The sequence below is a fragment of the Syngnathoides biaculeatus genome, chromosome 10 (genome assembly GCF_019802595.1).
Source record: "Syngnathoides biaculeatus isolate LvHL_M chromosome 10, ASM1980259v1, whole genome shotgun sequence".
NCBI lineage: Eukaryota > Metazoa > Chordata > Actinopteri > Syngnathiformes > Syngnathidae > Syngnathoides > Syngnathoides biaculeatus.
Genome location: NC_084649.1, coordinates 8,506,969 through 8,528,498, shown reverse-complemented (window position 1 = coordinate 8,528,498; position 21,530 = coordinate 8,506,969). Strand labels below are relative to the sequence as shown.

The window sequence follows — 21,530 nt, the reverse complement described above, 5'->3', positions numbered from 1 at the left end:
TTCTTCCAAACAGTTTAGCTCCCATATATCACTTTAGTGCAGAGGTCACCAATGCGGTGCCTGCGGGCGAATGGTAGCCCGCAAGGACCATAAAAGGTGCCTGTGAGGTATGTTCTTAAAATACCATAGGCCACAAATTATTTGTTCTTTAAATTCTAAATCTGACTTGCTTACGTGAATTTAAATTTTAAAATACCTGTAATGTCGTTTACTACAATAAATTAAAAAAAAAATTATGTACGTGTAATGAATAGTAATAAAGGGTTACAGTTATATACAATACTGTTGTCAATTACTCAAATCAAAAGGCAAGCTTATTAACAATTTACATCTTAAATTGAGCTTTAGGCAAGTCAAGATTTTTTTAATATTCCTTTTTGCAGGGATGAAATGAAACAGTCATATCAGACCACAAAGTACTCAACCCAGACTTGGCTCTGCTAGCACTTGGATAACCAAAAAAAGACCAGAGGAAGACAGTTTTACATTTTAATCTGGGCAAGGATTAAACCAATGTTAAAATGACATCAAGGCCTGGCTGATGACCAGCCAACTAGTAAGAGTTGACACATGACAGACAGATGGAGGGAAAACTGCAGAGAAAAAAAAAGCAAAACTCAAGCTATCAACTCAAGTCACACTTCAAATAAGGATTCACAGATGAAGGAGACCAAAATTACAAAAACATCTCTTATTCTTCAAAAAACAAAAAAAAAACAGCCTTAGCCATGAAAATGATGCTTAGAATCTATGTACATCGTTCTCAGTTCATGTATGCATACAAAAAGGAATCCACATCACATGATGCTTGTGTTCAAGTATATTCACCAACTTCATGATTTAGCATTCTCATCTTTCCACTTATTTTTTTTTAAATAAAATGCCCTTCAAAATAAAAACAAAATGCAGAAAACCACATTTCATGTTCTACCAATACATATATACTGTATAAATACATACATAAATATATTTTACATACAACAGACATAAATTTGAAAAGGGGATATACAGAGCAAAGGAGAGGCGGTGGTAGTGTGTGTTTTAGCATGTGTTGTAAAATGGTTTGTCCCTCCATTATTTTATCAGTCAGACACAGAGACACACAGGCACGCGCACATTCACAAATGCATACATCCTGGTCACACACGCACATGTACATGCACGTACACGCAATGTAGCGTCCTCAGTTGGCCCAGTAGGGGGAGCTGCCGTAGCTTGCCTTATTGACTTGGCTCTTCTGCTGAAGGCTGCTGGACTGTCCACGCTGACCTGGACCACCCTGAACAGTCAAGGGACAACGCGGGCATGAGTACATTGCATTGTTGTGGTGAACGTGATGTGGTTACCACAACAGATCCTGCAATCCAGTTGTGCACCTTTTGAATACTGCTTATGAACATTCATCTTCAAACATTTTGGACATGGAAAACACTTCCGTGTTAGGCCTTTTTTTTTTTCATCTTTTTTAACGACCAGCATTATTAGGAATCTTACTTTTGCTCAAGCCAGAACATCCCCCACTCCAATATGGTAGGCTGCAGGACATGCACTGCTGCAGTATGATTGGCTGCTGTATCGTGGTAGCCGTGTGAGTTTCGCAATGAACTTCAACTGGGAGTGACAAACAGACAGCTGGAAGCAATCACGGTGAGCCCCAAAATTATAGGGGATCTATCTAGGCGGGACGTCAATCTTTACCCATAATGCTTTTCGCTGGCCTCGGACACTTGACTGTCACCGAATCTTGCTAGTGCTGTCACACGCGAGCACACATTGGTAAAGTACTACTTTTTTGGAAATTTATTGATTTATAGTCACCATGGGCCCCAAAAAACTTTAATTAAGTGGCGTGCATGCATACATTCGTACGTATGTTTCCTCTCAGCTGTCAAACATTTGCCTCCTCCTCCGTCCCCCATGATTCCTTTTGCTTGTCACAGTCACCCGACGCCAAAGGTAAATAAACAGAATTGTTATTATTCTTTACATTGCGTACTTTACATGGTTATTTTAGGTGGGGGCTAGGAACAGATTAGGCTATTTACATGTAAAAAGTGCTTCTACTTATGAAAACTTGACGTTACGAAACAACTTCCGTAACAAATTAATTTCGTAAGGAGAGGAACCATTGTATGCGTGCGTGTGTGTCTGTTCCTACTCTATCTATAGTAGATTTTCACCAATGGCAGGTGGGTCCGGAATATATACCGGGGTTCACCTTAAGTGCAAGAGTTACCTGTCCATCCTGAGCAAGATGGTGGTGCAACAGCTGTGAGTGTGGTTGCTGGTGAGGCAGGATATGAAGGAAGGGCGCAGGTGCATATCCAGGGGCTGCTCCAGGATTCAGGGGTCCTGGACCCCCCAATGCAGATGGCAGGCTGAAGGGAGGGGGGGTCCCAGCATGGAAACCCTGCTTATCAAAAGACTGCAGGGCGAGAAGAAATAAAACGAATTGGACTCCTTACCAGGGTTCATACACTTTTTAGCATTAGTTTTCTGTGACTTTTGAATGACTTTTCCAAAACCCTTTTGGAACTGTGCGGCCTCTCCCAGGTCAGCTAGCACTAAGACAGACATCTGGTTTTGGGAAGGTGGCAATATCATAATGGGTGTGTCACACTGTATTGATTATCTCGAGTACACCACACAGTAAGAACACAAGTGATGATTTTTTTTTCCCTGTATTATGTGTGGTATCTCACGTCTTAAAAAAAATCAGTTATGATATTTAAATTCAGTATTTCGTTGCCCCACTTCAGCCGTGCAGCTCAGATGGGAAGTATAACGGAGGATAAGGCTCACCTGAGTCTTATTGTAAACACTTCCGCTGATGTCTGGCACACCGGAGTTACTGGATGTCACTGAAACACCTGCAAGTGAAAACAGGAACAATTTGCCAAAAGAAGTATACATTACAGTAATCTCTTTAATGTCCTACCTTTACCAGGCCCACCAGCAGCAGATTTGGCTTGAGCCTGAGAGGACGAATTGTAGCTTTTACTATAGTCCACTCCAGCTGGTCCTGCTGTCAGCTCCTCGTATCCTGGAAAGGGGAGCACCAACTATAAACTGTGGTACCTTGACTTTTGATGTCATTTTGTTCCGTCACCAAGCTTGTAAGGGAAATTACATGCATATCGGATCAATTTTCCCTATTGAAATGTCAAAATCTGTTCTAGCCCCCAAACCCTCCCTCCCCAGTTTTTTATTTTTAAGTAAAGGAAAAATAACACGATATGAAACCATGGTAGGGAAGGAGAAGAAATGTTTTTATTCTATCCCTACTGAGCACCAGAAGGTGGTGTGAAAGCACTGAATAGTCCCTTTGACCATGTACAGTTCAAGTATGCATATCAAAAAAGTCACAAGTGACACCCCGGTTGACCCAGAACGGGTATAAGTTCTGGTGTCACATGGAGCTCATGTTTCAGCACAGCTATTGACTGGACGATGTAGATGAGTCAGATTTAGTGATTACACCCAGTCTACTTGGATTTGCCTCGTATTTCGTTCATTTCACCTCTTTTTTGCTCGTAAACGTGGCGTTTGCATCACCTATCCCAGTTGATGGCATTGCGACTTGTCGCCTATGCTGTGCCCCACCTCGCCGGGGTTTATAACTTTAGACGCTGGCCTTTGTTAGTTATGGTTGCATTCACTTCCCCTCTCCTGGCATAGGTCGTTGCAGCTTCTCATTGTGAGTCGCATGCATTCTATAGTTAGCGCGCATGCCACAACTTTAACACCCGTGAGTGCTGTTTGCCGGTCCAAGTGTTATCTATCAATATCTACCTACTAGCTATAGCACCTATCAATATACAATGTTAAAAAATAGTGAGTGCAGGAAACAATGCATATATGGGTGTACGATTGTCACCACATCTACTACTGGATGGCCTAGTATTAGAGTTAGACATTGAGAATTGCAAACCAGTTGGAACCGGGACTAATGCTCCAGTTCTCCCGGAATTGTTCAAATTTAAAAATTTTGGTTCCCAGTTTCGAGGCCTGGAGTCCTACGACTCAGAAGAAGAGTCGCGAAAACCACCAAAAAACACAGACGAAGAGATGGCTGTGCTCACCCGTGGAAAAAAAGAGGGTCTTCATTTTCCTCAATGCAACACTTGGAATAAGATTATACAGTGCCCTCCATAATTATTGGCACCCCCGGTTAAGATGTGGTAAAAGCCTTAAAATAATTTCAGTGTGTTTATTGCAGATGAATACTGTCACACTGTAAATTTTGGGAAAATGTAACCAACTGAAATGAATTGTAAGAAAATAAATAAATAATAAATATGACATGACACAGAGGCCATTTCTCTTATCCACTCTTAAATATGGAAAAGACAAAGGAACACAGCATACAAGTGAGGCAGATGTGGGTCAACCTTCACAGGTCAGGCAGAGGCTACAAGAAGATTGTCACTCAACTGCAGCTGCCCATATCCACTGTGAGAGGAATAATTAAGAAGTTCAAAACAACTGGAACAGTGGTAAACGAGCCTGGATAAAGACCCCAGTTTATTTTGCCACCACGCACAGTGAGGAGGATGGTAAGAGAAATCAAAAGATCTCCAAAGCTCACTGTTACAGAATTACAACAAATGGTAGCATCCTGGGGTCACAAAGTCTCCAAATAAACCATCAGGCGCTGTCGACACGCCAACAAGCTGTTTGGGAGGCATGCATGGAGAAAACCTTTCCTCACTCACAATCATAAACGCAAACGTCTGGAGTTCGCCAAGCGGTATTGGGGCTTCAACTGGGACCGTGTGCTGTGGTCAGATGAGACCAAGATTGAGCTTTTTGGCAACAAACACTCTAAGTGGGTCTGGAGTGCCACGAAAGATGCACCTCATACCCAGTGGGTCAGTGATGCTGTTTCGCTTCCAAAGGCCCTGGGAACCTTGTTAGGGTGCATGGCATCATGGATGCTTTGAAACACCAGGACATTTTAAATCAAAATCTGTTGCCCTCTGCTCGAAAGCTGAAGATGGGTTGTCACTGGGTCTTTCAGCAGGACAATGACCCTAAACATATGGCCAAATCTACACAGAAATGGTTCACCAATCAAGCTCCTCCCATGGCCATCTCAGTTCCCAGACCTCAACCCCATTGAAAATTTGTGGGGTTACCTTAAGAGGAGAGTACAGAGGAGAGGACTGAGGTCCCTGGATGATTTAGAGAGATTCTGCAAAGAGGAATGGCTGAAGATCCCTCTTTCTGTCTTTTCCCATCTTGTGAAGCATCATAGGAGACGATTAGGTGCTGTTTTGTTGGCAAAAGGGGGTTGTACAAAGTATTAACACCAGGGGTGCTAATAATTGTGACACACATTATTTGATGTCAAATAATTATTTCTTTATGTGGGATTTTTTTGTCCACTGAATAAACGCACTTGTATTGAAGGTTGGATTTTTCTCTTTTTTCCTTTAAGGTCCCATATTATTTAGAAAAAAAAATATTAGAAGCTAAAAAACACATCTTACCCAGGGGTGCCAATAATTATGGAGAACACTGTAGTTTGCAATGGAGGCTTTCACGATGTGTATAAGTTTACTTTTACTTTACTTTTCATGCCAAAAGCTGAGTTCAGGCCTTACAAAAATAAAAAGCTACAAGCTAAAAACAGCAAGTCATCACTAAAATACAAAGGGAAACGTAATAAAGCAACAAATAATGTCAGTGAATCTGTTGTGAAGTTACTGACCTGAGCTGAAGGTGTGCTGGCCGTAACCTGTGGGCTGCTGTTGTGTCTGCTGCTGGAAGGGGCTTGCAGACGGGTTACCCAGGCTGAGACCCATGCTGTGCTGCTTGGCTGAGGCTGGTCCCGGGCCCCCTGGAGGAACAAACATGGTGGGGCCATACTGGAACGCTGCAGCACTTGGTACGGCGCCGGGCATGCCGGCGTAGTAAGGCAGCCCCGTATAGCTGTAGCCTGGAGGCAGGAAGGCCTGCTGACTGCTATGGTGCTGTGGCTGGCCCTGTGGCTGAGGCTGGGCCTGGGGAGGCTGAGGCTGGCTCTGGTTTGGGCCTTGGTTCTGGCCCTGTGGTGGCTGCTGCTGAGCTGCCAAGCTTGTGGGTGGTGCTGGAGAGGTGGAGTCATTCCTTCCAAACTTTGTGACTTCACCTGCTGCACAGAGGGAGATGTGCCCAAATCCAGTGATATGTACACGGTGTGATATCAGTGTTTATGTTCAATGAACAAAAAAATGCAGTTAGAATATAAAATAAATAATGAAATAGATGAAAATAGTCAACACCCTGTAGAGACTATATGGAAGTAAAAAAATAACATACAGTAATCTCTCACTTTAACATCATTCACATATTGTGGACTCAGTGTATTCTACAGATCAGTGTAGTGCAGTTACTCTCCTGCACGTCTTATATAGTTAGCTATATTGGTGGTATGGTTTTAACAAGGATATATATATATATATTTAAAATACTATCCATATTTGACAGTGATTGTCCATGCTCCTATTTCTTTTGTTTGGGCAGAAGCTAGCATGTCATCTCACCGATGATTTAAATTATCCTAGTGTCCTATGGATGTGGCATATCGGACTTGAAGTTTTATGATGCACTCGGATTGGGACTTTTCAGGTACATACAGTATCAGATTTGAATCCATATTTTAACGAGGTCTCATTACAATCTAAGGATATCTGATTCAATGGACTTTTCTCTACACTGCCAAAATGCACATTCGAATTGTGCTTCTTGGGAGCGATTGGAGAATTGTTTCACTTGAACTATGTAATGGTAATCCACCACAGATGTCAGGGGTTTGAAGTTATTTAATGAATTTTTATGTGGCCAATGACCAAGCAGAGTACTCCTACCTGAATAGAGGTTGTTCGTGAGGCTCCCGTCTCTGCTTGACAGAGTGGCAGTGGGGCCAGGGAATGTGATTCCATAGTAATCCTGCAGTGAGGGCTGAGGGCACAAGACAAGACTGGAACATGGTCCAAACAAACAAGTCAAGATGTCGGGTGATGATGTAGGCTCACCATTGGTAGTCTGGACTGGAGCATATGGAGATCTTCATATCCGTAAATCTGCTGTGAAATAAATATCTAATTAATATTTGAATTGCCCACTGTTTTACTATTTATAGTGTACATGAGAAGTAAAATGACATTTATTAATACAGTGAACCCCCGTTCATTGCTGGGAATACATATACGAGACCAAGTAAAAAAAAAAAAGTTTTTGACCTCCCACAGGCTTGAAACACAAGTTTCTTTAAATATACTTTTAAAACACATGGTCAACATATTTAAATGAAAAAAAAAATTGCAAGCATGAACTATACGAGGCAGTCAAAGTAATGAGCCCGGTTCAATTTAACCTAATAGTTGAAATTTTCCCTGAGATTTTCAGTTTTGTAGTTTAAATACTTGTTTGAAGGTTTATTAAGGAAAAATGTTAAGATGGTCCTGTTCCTGTCTGGCATTTTGGAAATGAGGTAATTGTTATATGCGCATAAGAAGTGGAGAGCTGTGATTGAAATTCTTGCTTTGGAAGGGGAATGAACAGTAAATATTTTCCTGTAAGTTATGAAACGTATATAGGGCTAAGGTTATGCCATCATTGATGTTAACAGTGGTGAATGAGATCTTTTCTGACCAGTGCCTTAATCCTGGACTAGTCCCAGGATTAACTGCTGAAGATGGTCTGCCGCTCCTTTGCTTGCTTGACAGGGAATTCACCTACACTTTCACTGTGCTATAGCATATTGCAGCTTCCCAATATTAATTTTGAAACCTGAAATATTTAACAGTGCAAAGCAAGAAATTCAATCACAGCACTCTGTTTCTGATAGGCATCCAACAGTGATCTCATTTTCAAAATGCTTGACAGGAAGAGGAGAAGCTAAAACAAAACATTTTTTTTTAAATAAGAATTCCAACATTAACATAACTACACACTATGAACATTTCTGAAAAAAAATTGGTAGGTTTAATTAAATTGGGCTCATTAGCGGAATGGATTAATGGAATTTCATTTAATTTTCATAAGGATAATTCAATCTGAAATACAAATAAATTAAGTAACAATCTTGGTCACGGAATGAATTAAACTCATAAATCAAGGTATCGCCACACTTACTGGGTATGCTGGCAGCAGTCCCCCTGGACCCATGATATACTGGTTGGGCAGAAGAGGAGGAACTCCTTGGGATAGGTTAGGTGGGGCTTTACCTGTTAACACAATGATTACATACATATATTACACAAAGGATTATTGTAATACATGTTTTTTTTTTTCTTGGGTGTGCTTATGTGTGTACCAGTTGAGGAGAGCAGGGGTGCGGTCCTTGGTCCAGAGAGGTTGGATGTGCCAGTAGCTCCATTGGAGCCAAGTCCCAGCGCCGTGCTGGTGGTAGCAGAGTGAAGGCCGCTTGTCCCTGCGATACCGCCGACGTTGCTGCTCATGTTGTTGCCCATGCTGGACATGCTCGCCAAGTGGCTGATGCTGTTGCTACTATTGCTGCTGTTGTGGGCTGAGTGAAGCGCTGAAGGTGGTTGTTGGGACGATGTGTAGGAGGCGGAGGAGGGAGCGAGAGAGCTCATGCTGCTGTCAACGCTTGTGTACTAAGAAGCAACACAACGTTTATTTGTCGATGTATGTTTTTTGGTATCCATATAACAACAAACCAATTAAATATATTACCAAAACCAATATATCATTATACTGTTGGGGGGGGGGGGGGGGGGGTTTAGCCGACTGGTCAATAACTAGGACAACCTTTATTGCTTCATGTTTTCAGCTACCAGAATGTCCCAAGCAATGTTCCCTCTAATTTTTTGTCGGCGCAAACACAAGAAGCCCCTGAGTGATCGTTCCCTTTGACCACTATGAGCAACGCAATGGAAGTGACAAGACGGCTGAGAGAACATGACACGTAATGCGCAGATCAGACGACAAGACAAATAGGCTCTTTAATGATTGTAGTATGTCAGACTACTCCAATAAAATCTTGTATTCCGATACTATATCCCGTTTTTATGATCAGTGGGCTTTTATCTGGTCAACTCAAATGCTACTGGATACAATTTGTACTTGTTAGCTTGTTTGTTCTTTTTGCTGAATGTCGTACAAGGGCGGCAACGACTGCCAGAGACAAATTCCTTGTGTGTAGTTACACACTTGGCCAATAAAGCTGATTCTGGATCATGCCAACTGTATTATAAGAAAAAAAAGGTCGCAGGAGTGCTGGAGCTTATTCCCACTATGCAGTAAAATCATATATTGAGTAAATGGATAAATCTTTTACTGTCCAGCGGGACTTTCATTCACAATGGAATTCCACTCAGCACTTGCACAAAATTCCAATACTATAAAACAATCAAATGACACGAACTTTTTGTGCTGCATGATTACATTTTTATAAAAACTAGTTCATTGCCCACAGTTCGTAAACCTTTTATGTGGTGTCATGGTACCACCTATACTCACGCTTATCTGTAACTTAGAATTTAGTAAAATGTACTTACGGTGTGGGAACTGGAGCCAAGAGCTGCAGAATGATTGTTGACGTGGCTGCAGATACAAGCCAATAAAAGAATTAGCTTCAGTATTCATCCATCCATTTTACTATTTAGGTAGGGATCACGCTCTGTTTATTCATTTTGCATCGATCCATTTAGCAATGATATTGGGAAAATGTGACAAGATTTAAGATTGCTAGGGTTGGGCATTCTTTGAATTTGAGCGCTTCTTGATTCCAAATCTTTAAGGGGGCTGTCTCAAAAGAGTCCAAATTATGAACATCTATTTTCTTAGCAGTCCACAGCATATACAAAAATGAACATTTGATTTGGGGTTTTTTATAACCAGTATCACTATTAAACCTATGGACTAAAAGCCAATGTATGTGAAATTAACCCAATTGACTTACGGGAATATTAATTGTTACAGCTAAAAGTTAAATATAGGGTTCCCTCCCTACTTCACGCTTCACTTTTTGCAGCTTCAGTGCTTCACGGGTTTTTATTAATATATATATATATATATATATATATATATATATAAAAGAAAAATACAGCCAGATCAGCATAATGCAGAAAGACATGTTGATACAAGGCGTGTGATTGGTTCCCGGCGCAACATCGACCAATGAATGCACAAGTGGCTTTATCCCGTGAGCTTATTGGTTGCGCACAATTGAAGCCTCACCCAACAAATTCTCTTGTCCCACCCATTTCCTTGTTTTGGCTGTTGTCTCGTTCACGCTGTTGAGCATCTCGCATATGTACAGTATCTTAGTGTTGTGTTTGTGGAAACTTTTTTTTTTTAAGCGATAACATCTTTTGATTATGTAGTTACAATACCATCTCAGAGTTGTGCCTCAAGCGAAAGTTTCCTCCACAGCGACCGAGAGGTGTTAACTCTGCGTGCACATTTATCCTTTTAGGAATCCAGCACGAGGAATGGGCTCCTATTTGGGAGTACTTTCATTCTTTTGGAATCTAGCGGGAGGAATCAACCACTTTGTGCTGCAATTTCCTAGGGTGTGTTTGGGGGGCTGCTACTTCACGGTTTTTCACATTTCGAGTGGGGTTCTAGTCCCCGTTCACTGCAAAAAACGAGGGATTACTGTATAGCATTATTAAAAATCAATATTTGGGACTGTTTTATCACGTCAAATGGTTTATGCAAGTTTTTACTTGACTTTTGGTTTTAAGTTGTGGTATTTCATTTTGAAGTGCACACACCAGAATGCAGCATTTTGGGAAAAAATCCATACAGACTGAATTGAACCCAGGTCAAAATGCTATAAAACGTTGATTCCTTTCCATACCCACTGATGAGGCACAAGTTTAGCATTTGTGATGCTGCGAGTCAACGTCTGTGAATTTTGTCCCAATACACTGCGATGTAAAATTGCTACGGTGGCATGAAAGCACAATGTTAAGCTCCCCCCCCCCCCAACACCCCACCCCTGTCATCACCTTTAACATTGATTTGAAGAATAAAATAAATGCTAAAAGCCATCAGTGCAAAAGTGTAACCACAGATTTACCTTGCTAGTTGTCTCAATGTTGGCATAAATGTATTTAATTGTTTCACTCACCCAATTGACAGAGAGTTGAGAGTTCAACGAAGCTCAGCACAATGTTGGCTGAGGTTTGGAGCACATTAGTCTCTACACATCGTGAACGCTTCCTTTGCAAAATGTAATGTTATTCCAAGTCATGCACTGAGGCGACCGGTCATTATTTTTAACAAAGTTAGGGCACACTTTAGTTCGCTGCCACCACCACCATTGGGCCCAAATACGTATTTACGCACGTTTTTCATCTTCATTGTTTTTTCACAATTCTTGCTTGGTTTTCGTCACTTCTTGTCTGGGGCCGGAAGACATCAAAAACGGTCACCGAATTTAAAAAATTTTAATGATTTCAGGAGAACCGGAACATTAGTCCCGATTGGCAATAGGTTCTCCATTCTCGATGCCCAACCCTAAAGCTTGCCAAATAGTAAGAAAATTTATAGCTTGAAATGTATTATTCATAGCCATAGTGGGTCTGCTATGTGTGAGCGTGTCACCTGTTGAGAGCGCTGAGCTGGCCGGCTGTGGGAAGGTCCTGTGCCAGGCTGGAGAGCGTGGTGGAGCTCTGTGCAGGCAATGTGGAGGGGGCTAAGTGGGAGGAGGGTGCAGGAACGCAGTTGGTGTTGGCGCTAAGAGACGGAGAGTCAGGCTTTGGTGTGGAGGACGCTGAGGAAACTAAGCACAGTACAACAACGCTTATACAAAAGAAACTGTTATGTACTAAAGCAACTATTAATAGAGTTGATTTTTATTTAGATTTGCGCAATGTAACGTACTGTCTAAAGCTGCAGATGTCCTTACTCCATTCAGACCATTCTAGGGTAGGAAAAAACGACAACAAAAAAATATATATAAGAAAAATCTTCATTAGACCAGTAATATAATAGGTTAACTGCAATATACCATGGGATTTACTCACTAAACTGAACAGAAGGAATGATAAACTTCTGCATATCATTTCTCCTCACCATAACCGTTCCGGTGGCTTCTTTGTTCTGGGAGAAGGCCAGGCGTGCTTGAGGAGGCAGAGATCCATCATAGCTTCCTCCCACTGTGGAGAATGGTGGAACAGAGCAGGACGAGATGGTAGACGTGGTCAGCGATGACGAGGGAGAATTGCTGGAGTTGGCAGGCCCTAGTGAAGAGGGCGTGAGACTGGGGAGTGCCACTGAGGACGAGTGATACACTGGCTCAGCCGAGGAGAGGGGCAGGGGGAGGTCGACAGAGAGAGGACTGCCAAGCGTCTCACTAAAACACAAAGAAAATCAATAGAACTAATTTTATAGATTTGTCAGATATTATAATGCTGGTGAAAAAAATAAAATTATATAAAAGTTGGAACGTGTTTTATATGATATCCAACAGTACCTGAGTGGTTTGGAGTATATGCTTGTCTGACTCTGTGTCCCTGGTCCTGATGTGGCTGCTACAGGGCCAGGGGCCGGAGTGGATTCCCTGGATGCTGCACTGACAGCACTGTCCACAAGTCCAAACTCTGGCAAAGGAGACTCAGAGCCAAAGTCCAATGCTCCAAACTGAAGGTTTATGCCAGGGACATCAGCAGAGCCTGGCATTTCTACTGCTGTGGAGGGGATCTTTCACAGAATAGGAGTTTCGACATAAATTTAATACCTAATGTTTAATTGAATTCACAGAAATATTTTAATAGGTACATTACTGTTCAGAAGATTTAGGCCATAATTAGATTGTTTTTAATCATTACAATAGTTTTGCATACAAGAGTGATATCTTGACTTGTGAGGTTTTTTTGTGACACGTTGTTTACTCATCTTATTTGGATCTCAAATATTTTTTTCCCAATTGAAATTCCTTGAAATGTCATTAATCCATTCTAGTCTCACAATAAAAAATATGGATTTGTCCATCGTGTGAGAAATACCACAACTGAGCATTCTGTGCACCTGCCATAGTTGTTTGTGAAGAGAAGTTTGTTAACTCATGCAATATTTTTCAAAATGCTGTTAGTAGAAGAGCATACTTTAAGGCAACTTGCTATTGTTCCATTTTCCATTTTTTCACTCAGCAGCAGCTTGCCTGAAAGTTGTTCATGCCCTAAATTTTGATTTTCCAGAAAAAAAAAATTGTAAAAAAATAATGAAACAAGCGAGGGCTTGTAAACTGCAAAACTCTCATGTTGAGGTACTTTTAAGCCAAGGTGCTACTGAACTTCATTTTCCACAAGATGAATGCATCTTATTTTTCCAAAATGAGAAAAAAGGTAGACAACATCATTACTTTTGAAGTCGGAGGTAGCCTTCGTTTTGGACCTTTCAATTGAGCCCGCTGCTGCTGTGGTGTCCCGCAGCCTTGAGCATCTAGTCCTCCTGTGTTGGAGGCCGGATGTTTGAGACCAGCAGCTGCCAACACCGGGCCTGCCTGTACCGACGAGCTGCTATGCTGCGGACCAGAGGAGACGGACGCAGGGGCCAGTTGTTGTTGTGAAGGTGGACTGGGCTGACGTGCCAGTGGTAAGGAGGGGCCAGTGTGCCTCTGAATGAGCTGGCTCAGTACAAGTGAAGGCTCTGGCTGGAGGCCAAACTCACCTATAAAACCACCAAAACACAACATTAATTGTGTCGAAAAAGGCACACATATACATTACTGCACTGTTGAAAGCTTTGGCAAGAAGACTTACGGCTAAACTGTGAAGACAGTGTGGTGGCGGTGTTAGATTCTGGTGCCTTCATGTCCCAACTGGAGGAAGAAGGTGGAGGTACAGATGGTCCCAGGCTTGGCAGGCGACTAATTGAAGGGTTGCTTCCTTGAGTGCTCGCTGGATGTGCCACCTGGGATGATGGCAGAGGACCCAAGCCAGGACCCTTGAGCTGTTCCAGTATCTGAGCTCCTGTACTGGGTGCAGGCCTCTTGGCTTGGCCCAGGTCTCCAAAACCAGCTCCAAGAACTGATGACTGCCACAAGTAAAAGAAAGAAGAGTTACTTTTCTGTGCTTCTGATGATGTGTGCTGTTTACAACAAAGGAAGATGATTTTTTTTTTTAAATACCAGAGCAGCATGAGCATAGCTGGTGCCACCAGTGGTGCTACGGTTGGGGGGAGGCTGATGTTGTTGCTGTGGTGTTTGGTGGTGGTGAGAGTTAGTAAAGACCAGACTCTGTGAGGAGGAGGGTGCTTCTTTTCCACTAACCACAGGCTTCTGCAGCAGAGACACTAGGTCCAAACTATAAAACGACAATTAGTTAAGTCACAATTATTGAGAGGCAATCATTCATCTATCAACACATTTTGTACATTGCATATTGCTCGACCTCATTAGGGTTACAGGTGAGCTGGAGCCAAACCAGGCTGACTTTGGGTAAGAGATAGGTCTGGTCGCCAGCAAACTGCAGGCCAGTCGTCTGTTCAACATCCAACACTCAGAACTGTACTCACTGGTTAATTGGCCCTCTTCACACGCACGCAAATTCAGTGGTGCGTGTTTATCTATAAAGCACTGACAGGTATGACCCTCCGCTATTTTCGCTCTGTTCACCGTACATGCCACCTCATGCACTCTCCATTCAAGCAGTTTTGCTAACCTCTTTGTTCCCCAGGTTTGCACTACTTTGGATAGATATTTTCACATTTCTGTTTGTTACGACTAGAACACTCACAAAAAAAAAAAACACTCACCTCCTTCAACCCAATATATTCATTCAAAAAGTGAGTGAGGGACACTATACTGTACATCATTGCTGCTGTTTTTAGCTTATGTACCTTTTATTAATCATATCCTGAGATGTAATTTATTATTTAAATATAGTTTTATATATCGTATTATTATGTCATGTATTACATGTTTTTTTGTGCAATTTCAAATTAATATTAGAGCTGGCCCACCCGTATTACAAGTATTACACACTTGTTTGGTTCCATATTAAAAGGTTCATTTGTTCAACCTTGGCCCGCGGCTTTGTTCAATTTAAAATTTTGGCCCACTGTGAATTTGAGTTTGACACCCGTGGATTAGAGCGTTAGCCTCACAGTTTTGAAGACCGGGCAGACGTCGCATGTTCTCCCGGTGCCCACGTGGGTTTTCTCCAGGTGCTCCGGTTTCCTCCCACATCCCAAAAACATGTATTAATTTGAGTATCTAAATTGCCCGTAGGTGTGATTGTGAGTGCGAATGGTTGTCTGTTTCTATTTCCCTGGGATTGGCTGGCAATCAGTTCAGGGTGTACCTGCCTCCTGGCGGATGTTATCAGGGATGACTCCCACGACCCTTGTGAGAATAAGCGGCTCAGAAAATGGATGGATGGATATGTGTTTGTATTATATTTGCTTATATTTTATTTTACTACGCTGTCTTCAACCAGGCCAGCATTGCAAATAAAGATCTGTTTTCAATTCTCTGAAGGCCACTTTATACTCCCGCGGTCACACGGCCGACAACTCCCGCATTGCATCACATGACCTATGCTTTGCACAGCGCAGCACCTCTGCATAGCGTACCATGCATGCGTCAAAAAAAGTTGCGCGGGGGGAAAGCCATAGAGCTCATCACTTGTGATTGGCCCATTTTGGTCACATGCTGTGATGATGTACTCACCGTTCCTCCTGGCTCCACATACCACCTACGCCATCGCCTTCTCAATTTATTTTGGAGCATAAATAAAGGCATGATGTAGTCATTTAGGTCAATTTGTTCAAGCAGACTCTTCCATGGTCACCATTGTTTTTGCTTAGTTCCTCGTTACGGAACGTAAAGTAAAAATGCCTACCGGAAATGGCTGCAATGTGTCGTCCTGGCCAATACCAATACTGCAGTACATTTTCAGTACTGAGCGGGTGGGTTGCGCTTGAGTATAAATGCAAACTACAAGCAGGAGAGCTGCAGTGACATAAGTCCGGTCACTGCACATGAGAGTATATAGAAGACTGTCATGATCCTGTCGCTCCAGCCCGCACGGTTGCGCTGATTGGGAGGCGCACACCTGCGTCTCATGCGGGCTGATTATCCTTGTGTATTTATATGACCCTGATGACGACTGGTCGGCGCCAGTTCGTTGAGCTTCATGTCCCGTTCGAGTACTTCCGTATCCCTGATCGACAACCCGTGTGTACCGACCTTCGCCTGTTCTCCGACCAACCCCGTAAGCCTGACTCCTTTGACACTTCTGTCTGCTTTGATCGTTCTCCTGTGTACCGACTCCTCCCTGCCCGCTCACCTGCTCTCTTCGCCCGACATCCCAACTACCGTTGCTGCACCTGACTGCCTGCCCGATCCCCGACCACGAAATAATAAACGTTTCTCCCCGAACTACCTTGCATCGTCCGAGTCCTGCATTTGGGTCCTACTCCCACCCCGATGGGTCGTGACAAAGCCTTTACATACATGGATGTATGTATGTTTGTATGGATATGTATGTACCGTATTTATATATATATATATTGTGTGTGGGGGGGGTAGATAAAGTCCAGCTAGTCACCTTTGGCCAGAAGTGATGTGATTCTCAGCAGGAGGCGCGCATGAGGAAGTGAATACTTTGGTCTCCGAGAGCTGCAGGCACACATAATACACAAAAAGGAGAGAAATGACATAAACAGCAATTGTTTTACTTCCAGACCTTTCATAAAACCTTTTGTGAGGACTCACACTAACATCTTCATTCCAGTCCTCAGGTCCATATTCTTCAATTGGGTTCTTCCAGTTAGCTAAAGAACAGTAAACATGTCAGGGATGAATAAGGTGAAAAACTTGATCAGAATCTGCAGAGCCTGCCTCAAAAAGAGTGTATAGTCCGCAATGAGGTATAATATTTTCTATACACACAACACTAACCCGTGTCATCTGTATTGTTGTTGGCCGCTGTGTCCCAAGCCTCACTCTGTGTGGTCTCCTTCCCTGCCTCCGAGGTATAGTCTGCGGGATTGAAGGTTCTGGGGAATAAAAAAAAAAAAGTAGCGAATAATGTTACAGATTTTTACATTAAAAGGTTCTTGCAGTTAGGTGCCAATGACTTCGGATTTGACAATTAAGGCAGTCAGGATCCATAAAGTATTCAGAGCGTTTATATTTTTCCACATTTTATTACTTTACACCCTTATTCCAAAATAGAATATGTAATTTTGCACCTAAAAATGCCCAAAACAACACTTAATGACAACATGAAAATTTTGGGTAACTTTGTTTGCAAACGGGCGGTACGGTGGATCAGCTGTAGCGTTGGCCTCACAGTTCTGAGGTCCGGGGTCCGCCTGTGTGGAGTTTGCATGTTCTCCAAAAAATGCAACATGAATTGGACACTATAAATTGATCCCAGGTGTGATTGTGACTGCACCTGTTTGTCTCCATGTGCCCTACGATTGGCTGGCAACCAGTTCAGAGTGTACCCCCCTCCTGCCCATTGACAGCTGGGATAGGGTCCAGAACTCCCGTGACCCTTGTGAGGATAGGCAGCTAAGAAGATAGATGGATGGATGGATGTTTGCAAATGTAATAATAATAATACATGTGTTTAAGTATTCACAACTTCAATACTTGTTTGATGCACTTTTGGCAGTAGTTACAGACTAAAGTCTTTATGAATATGATGCCACAAGCTTGGGAAATATATCTTTGAGCATTTTTTCCCTTTCCTTCTTTGGAGCACCACTCAACCTGCATCAGGCTGGATGCAGCATGTCGGTGTCAAGCCATTTTTAGAACTCTCAAGAAATCAGTGGAAACAGGATGCAATTGAGCTCAACCTTGAGCTTCATGGCTAAGGCTGTGAATAAATGTCTTGTTCTTTTTTAGATTTTAATAAACTGACAAAAAAAAAAAATCTAAAACATCCGCTTTATTTTTTTTTTTTTTTACATTGTAATTGTGTGTGATGTTGAAATTAAAAAATTAAATAATGTGGCTATAAGAGCAAAATGTACTAAAAGTGAAGCGCTGTGAATACTTTGCGATGTACCACAAGTCAATTAGTTAATGAAGGGATTCCCTTCATTCACATACCCCATGCCCTGGGCTGAGAACCTGCTTGCTGCTGGTCCTCTACCTCTGCCTCTACTGCCAGACCCTGCGTAAACATCCCCCAACCATCAGCAACACCTACTCAAGTGATGACTATGATTTTTTATTTTTAAATGCTGATCTCACCTCGACCACCTTTTGCCTTCTTTCCTCTATCGGAGCCTTTTTCGACTGGTGTCACCTCCACGCCATTTTCCTCTGGTCGAACTGCACCTGGTGCAAAGATGCATGGACACAGATGTTACATTAAGGCCAAATTGGTGACAGTCGTGTGACACTAAAAATGTAACAAAAAGGTATACCCTGTCGGCTTCGATTGGACCCTTTGCCCTTCCGGTTGGATGACGCACGGCCCTTGTTAGTCTCCTTGTCACCTTTTTTCTCCCGGTTCTCCTTGTTCTCCTTGCTTTCTGAAGGACCCTCCTTCATCAGCGGCTTCTTCTTCCCTACTGTCTCCCATGAGGTCTAAACACAAAGCGTTAGCCAAGGTGTAAAGCTGCCATGTCATAGTTCAGTGTACGGGAATAACTGTCTTTTCATAATTAATTCATGCACTCAGATTATTTGACACTTTGTATTGCACAAGCCCACCATATCCGAGGTGCTCTCCAGGAGGAAGTTGATGGCTCTGCTCACATCCTCGTTGCAGTCATGAAGCGCGACCATACATTCGTCCTGGTTCTTCCCAGTAACCTCCATCAGCTGAAAGAAAATCAGATAAGAGTGATGAAAAAATTGTTGAGGCAAAGTCAGTGGTTTCTTCCACACAGCGTAATTTATACAAATTATGGTCTCGCCAATTATCAATGAATATAATTGGAACACAGAGCATGTTGAGGTTACCTTCTACAGTGAATTAATCAAACATCTTGAAAAACCTTGGCTGACTACAAACCCAACAAGTATATGCTGACAAGGTAAAATCTGTAAGTCAATGGTCATGTAATAACATACTCTAAAATGTATTGTGCCTGCAGAGCATCGCTAAGGTACCCCTTGCCACAAACCAACCGATGTGGCATAACGCGACTGAACTGAACTACCGCAAACAACCTACAGTCTATAAGTGACACGTGTATACCTGGCAATATATCCTTGCCAGAACAACACCATAATAGAAAAACTGTAACCCTTGGTGTTCTTATTAGGAAACATCATTATGAGGCTAAACATATACTGAACTAAACACTCGCCCGCTGGCCTAATTCATCAGGTATCTGCATTAATAACCTTTTGCAAATATGTCATACTGTAAGGAAAGAACCAAAAGACCACATTGTTGTGCAAATGCTGACCCAAATAACCCAATATCTCTACCTGGTTAACTTTGTCTTCAAAGTCAGCATCATTCTTGTCATAGATCATCTGGGCAAGGCGAATTTGCTCAGCAGTAGCCTGCAACACAAAAACACTTAAGAGTTGATTCAACAGCATTTCTCAACAATTAAAAACAAGTATGTAACCAGTATTCAAACATGGGTTAATTCACAATAGTATTGGGGTCACTACTGTTTTGTTGAATAATGTCTAGAGGTGTGAAGTGTCTGTGTGGTCCTCCCAACGTTTGTGAGGCGATGGACTCTCACCTGTATCTGCTTCTGTGGTTGAGGCGTGTGAGTGGCAGCAGGTGGCACTTTTTCACGAGGGCCCCGGGCCTTTTCGTTGCCCTGCGAGCTCATCATATACAGTATATACAAAACTCTGTATGTACAAAATAGAAAAAAACCTGCCAAGGAAACAACAAACAAAGAAGACTCACAAAATGTTAACACACACACACAGCTCCATCATAACTTAAGAGCAATGTACTGTTTGTGCTTTTGGGAGTGTGCATTAATTACCACAAATGGTTGTGAAATGTGAGCATTATTTGACAAATTATTGGTGTAGGACACAAGTAGTCAGGTGATGCAACAGCGTTACTGTATATTTTGGTCAAGGAGGGAGAGTGAACTTGTGTCCGCTTGGAAACGAGTGTATGTGTTGCGGGGATGGGGGTGGTAGCAGGAAATGGAACACTACAACATACTGTCATGATGCATTTTCTTGTGGAAAAAATACTGTAGGGACAATACAAACTAAATAGCACATTGGGAAAGTTTGACTTGAAGCAAATGCATTAAACAATGATGCATATGACATACATGTGTGTCTTCATGAATAGTTGATACATGCCAATGGATAAATCATGCACAATACAAACAGAATCTACTAACTGTGCAACTCTGCACAAATAAACACAAAATCAACTTTAAAAATCGGAGGAAGGAAAAATATGCCCACTGACAGTTGCTTATTGTGAGAACAATGGCATTGCAGTTGACATCCGAACCGTGACGTCATCAAACACACTGACGCCATTGGCTCTTGGACTGAACAAAGCTAATGCGAAAGAGCTGGGTCGATATAAGTAGGAAAGAGTTCAATACCGAGACAAACCGTGTTCTCAACCAGTCATTGCAGTGTCGACCACTCGTCGCTAGATCACATTATTGTCTTGATCCTGACTAACAAAGTCCATTCATTGAAGACGGGTCAGTTTTACTAACATAACACCATGTAAATAATATATTACAGAAACAGTTGCATTTGGCGTTGACATTTGAGCGAATAGGCACACGTAACCGCATTTATCATAAGTCCTTTATTTGAGAAATGCAAAAAGCGAATGTTTCGACGAGAACAAAGCTACCATCAACCAATTTGTCTTATTTATTTACAGCTTCCGTGTGTTTATTAAATAACATTTACTTTTGGCAATAGCTAATGACGTTGTCGTAGTGTCACGGTTAAAAAAAAAAGACAAACTCGATGCTTTTGATCCTAGGGGCCTCTTTGTCCTCGCTAACATGCTAACCCGGACCGAGTATCGGAGGCAGCTGGCTGAAGCTAAAGTTAGCGAAGGATGCTACATTAACTTGGTCGGAGTTGCTAACAATCAGCCGTCTAACAAACTCATTTACGTGTTGGCCACATCTCCAGGTAGCATACTTTTATAAACGACAACTACGAGAGCGTCTTAAATAGTCCCAACGACGAAGAGTCGAAGTGTATCGAATAAAACGACGAAGGCCTTTGAGCGGAACACAATCCCATCACGACATTGCTCGCTGGGAAACCCAAGACGACAGGAAAAATTGCGAAAGACACCGCTCGCTTACAGCTCTGAGTAAGGCAAACCGCCGAGGTAAGGGACCAACTACAGACGCAAGGTACTATCAAGAAAACCAATGAACCGCCAAGAGAATTGGGCGCCGAATAAGCAAAAACATGATTTATAAAACCCGTGTTATTACCTGCTAACACGCTTCACTCAGCCAGCAGCAGACAAGGTGGTCACGTGATAAGGCTGCCGCGGTGGATTCTCCTCCGATGTCCTCTGGACAGAACTTGTTTTGTTCGGGTTCGCGTCACCTAAATCACAATTTTACGGCTATGGTCGAGTCTTACTTACAATTGTCCCCTAGTTAAAAAGGACAAC

At 42.4% G+C, this 21,530-nt stretch overlaps 1 protein-coding gene across 2 annotated transcripts; it reads right to left on the bottom strand.

The window, feature by feature from the left end:
- Nucleotides 1–475: 475 nt before the first annotated feature.
- On the bottom strand, nt 476–21,458 carry ubap2a (ubiquitin associated protein 2a). 2 transcript variants are annotated; one of them, XM_061831297.1, is made up of 27 exons: nt 21,346–21,458; nt 19,636–19,775; nt 19,367–19,444; nt 18,641–18,751; nt 18,352–18,514; nt 18,176–18,262; nt 18,032–18,095; nt 16,868–16,965; nt 16,682–16,740; nt 16,515–16,585; nt 14,093–14,267; nt 13,725–13,998; nt 13,325–13,632; nt 12,437–12,663; nt 12,037–12,316; nt 11,845–11,884; nt 11,566–11,743; nt 9,510–9,555; nt 8,303–8,606; nt 8,122–8,213; nt 7,020–7,070; nt 6,852–6,945; nt 5,714–6,136; nt 2,939–3,043; nt 2,803–2,870; nt 2,237–2,425; nt 476–1,279 (listed from the first exon to the last, which is right to left on the bottom strand). In XM_061831297.1, the coding sequence occupies exons 2-27, from the start codon at nt 19,729–19,731 to the stop codon at nt 1,184–1,186; spliced, it is 3,777 nt and encodes a 1,258-aa protein (XP_061687281.1). In that variant the 5' UTR covers nt 19,732–19,775; nt 21,346–21,458; the 3' UTR covers nt 476–1,183. The 2 variants fall into 2 exon arrangements, with proteins under 2 accessions (XP_061687281.1, XP_061687282.1); XM_061831298.1 differs by lacking the exons at nt 18,032–18,095; nt 18,176–18,262; nt 18,352–18,514; ... (2 more) ...; nt 19,636–19,775; nt 21,346–21,458 and adding an exon at nt 17,367–17,472.
- Between the last annotated feature and the right edge of the window lie 72 nt (nt 21,459–21,530).

Excerpts from the sequence above, each read along its gene's own strand:
- ubap2a (XM_061831297.1), bottom strand. The coding sequence starts at position 19,731 with ATGATGAGCTCGCAGGGCAACGAAAAGGCCCGGGGCCCTCGTGAAAAA. Across the intron at positions 19,445-19,635 it reads AACCACAGAAGCAGATACAG|GCTACTGCTGAGCAAATTCG; the intron begins GTGAGAGTCCAT and ends TTTGTGTTGCAG. Across the intron at positions 3,044-5,713 it reads CCAGCACACCTTCAGCTCAG|GATACGAGGAGCTGACAGCA; the intron begins GTCAGTAACTTC and ends TCCCCTTTCCAG.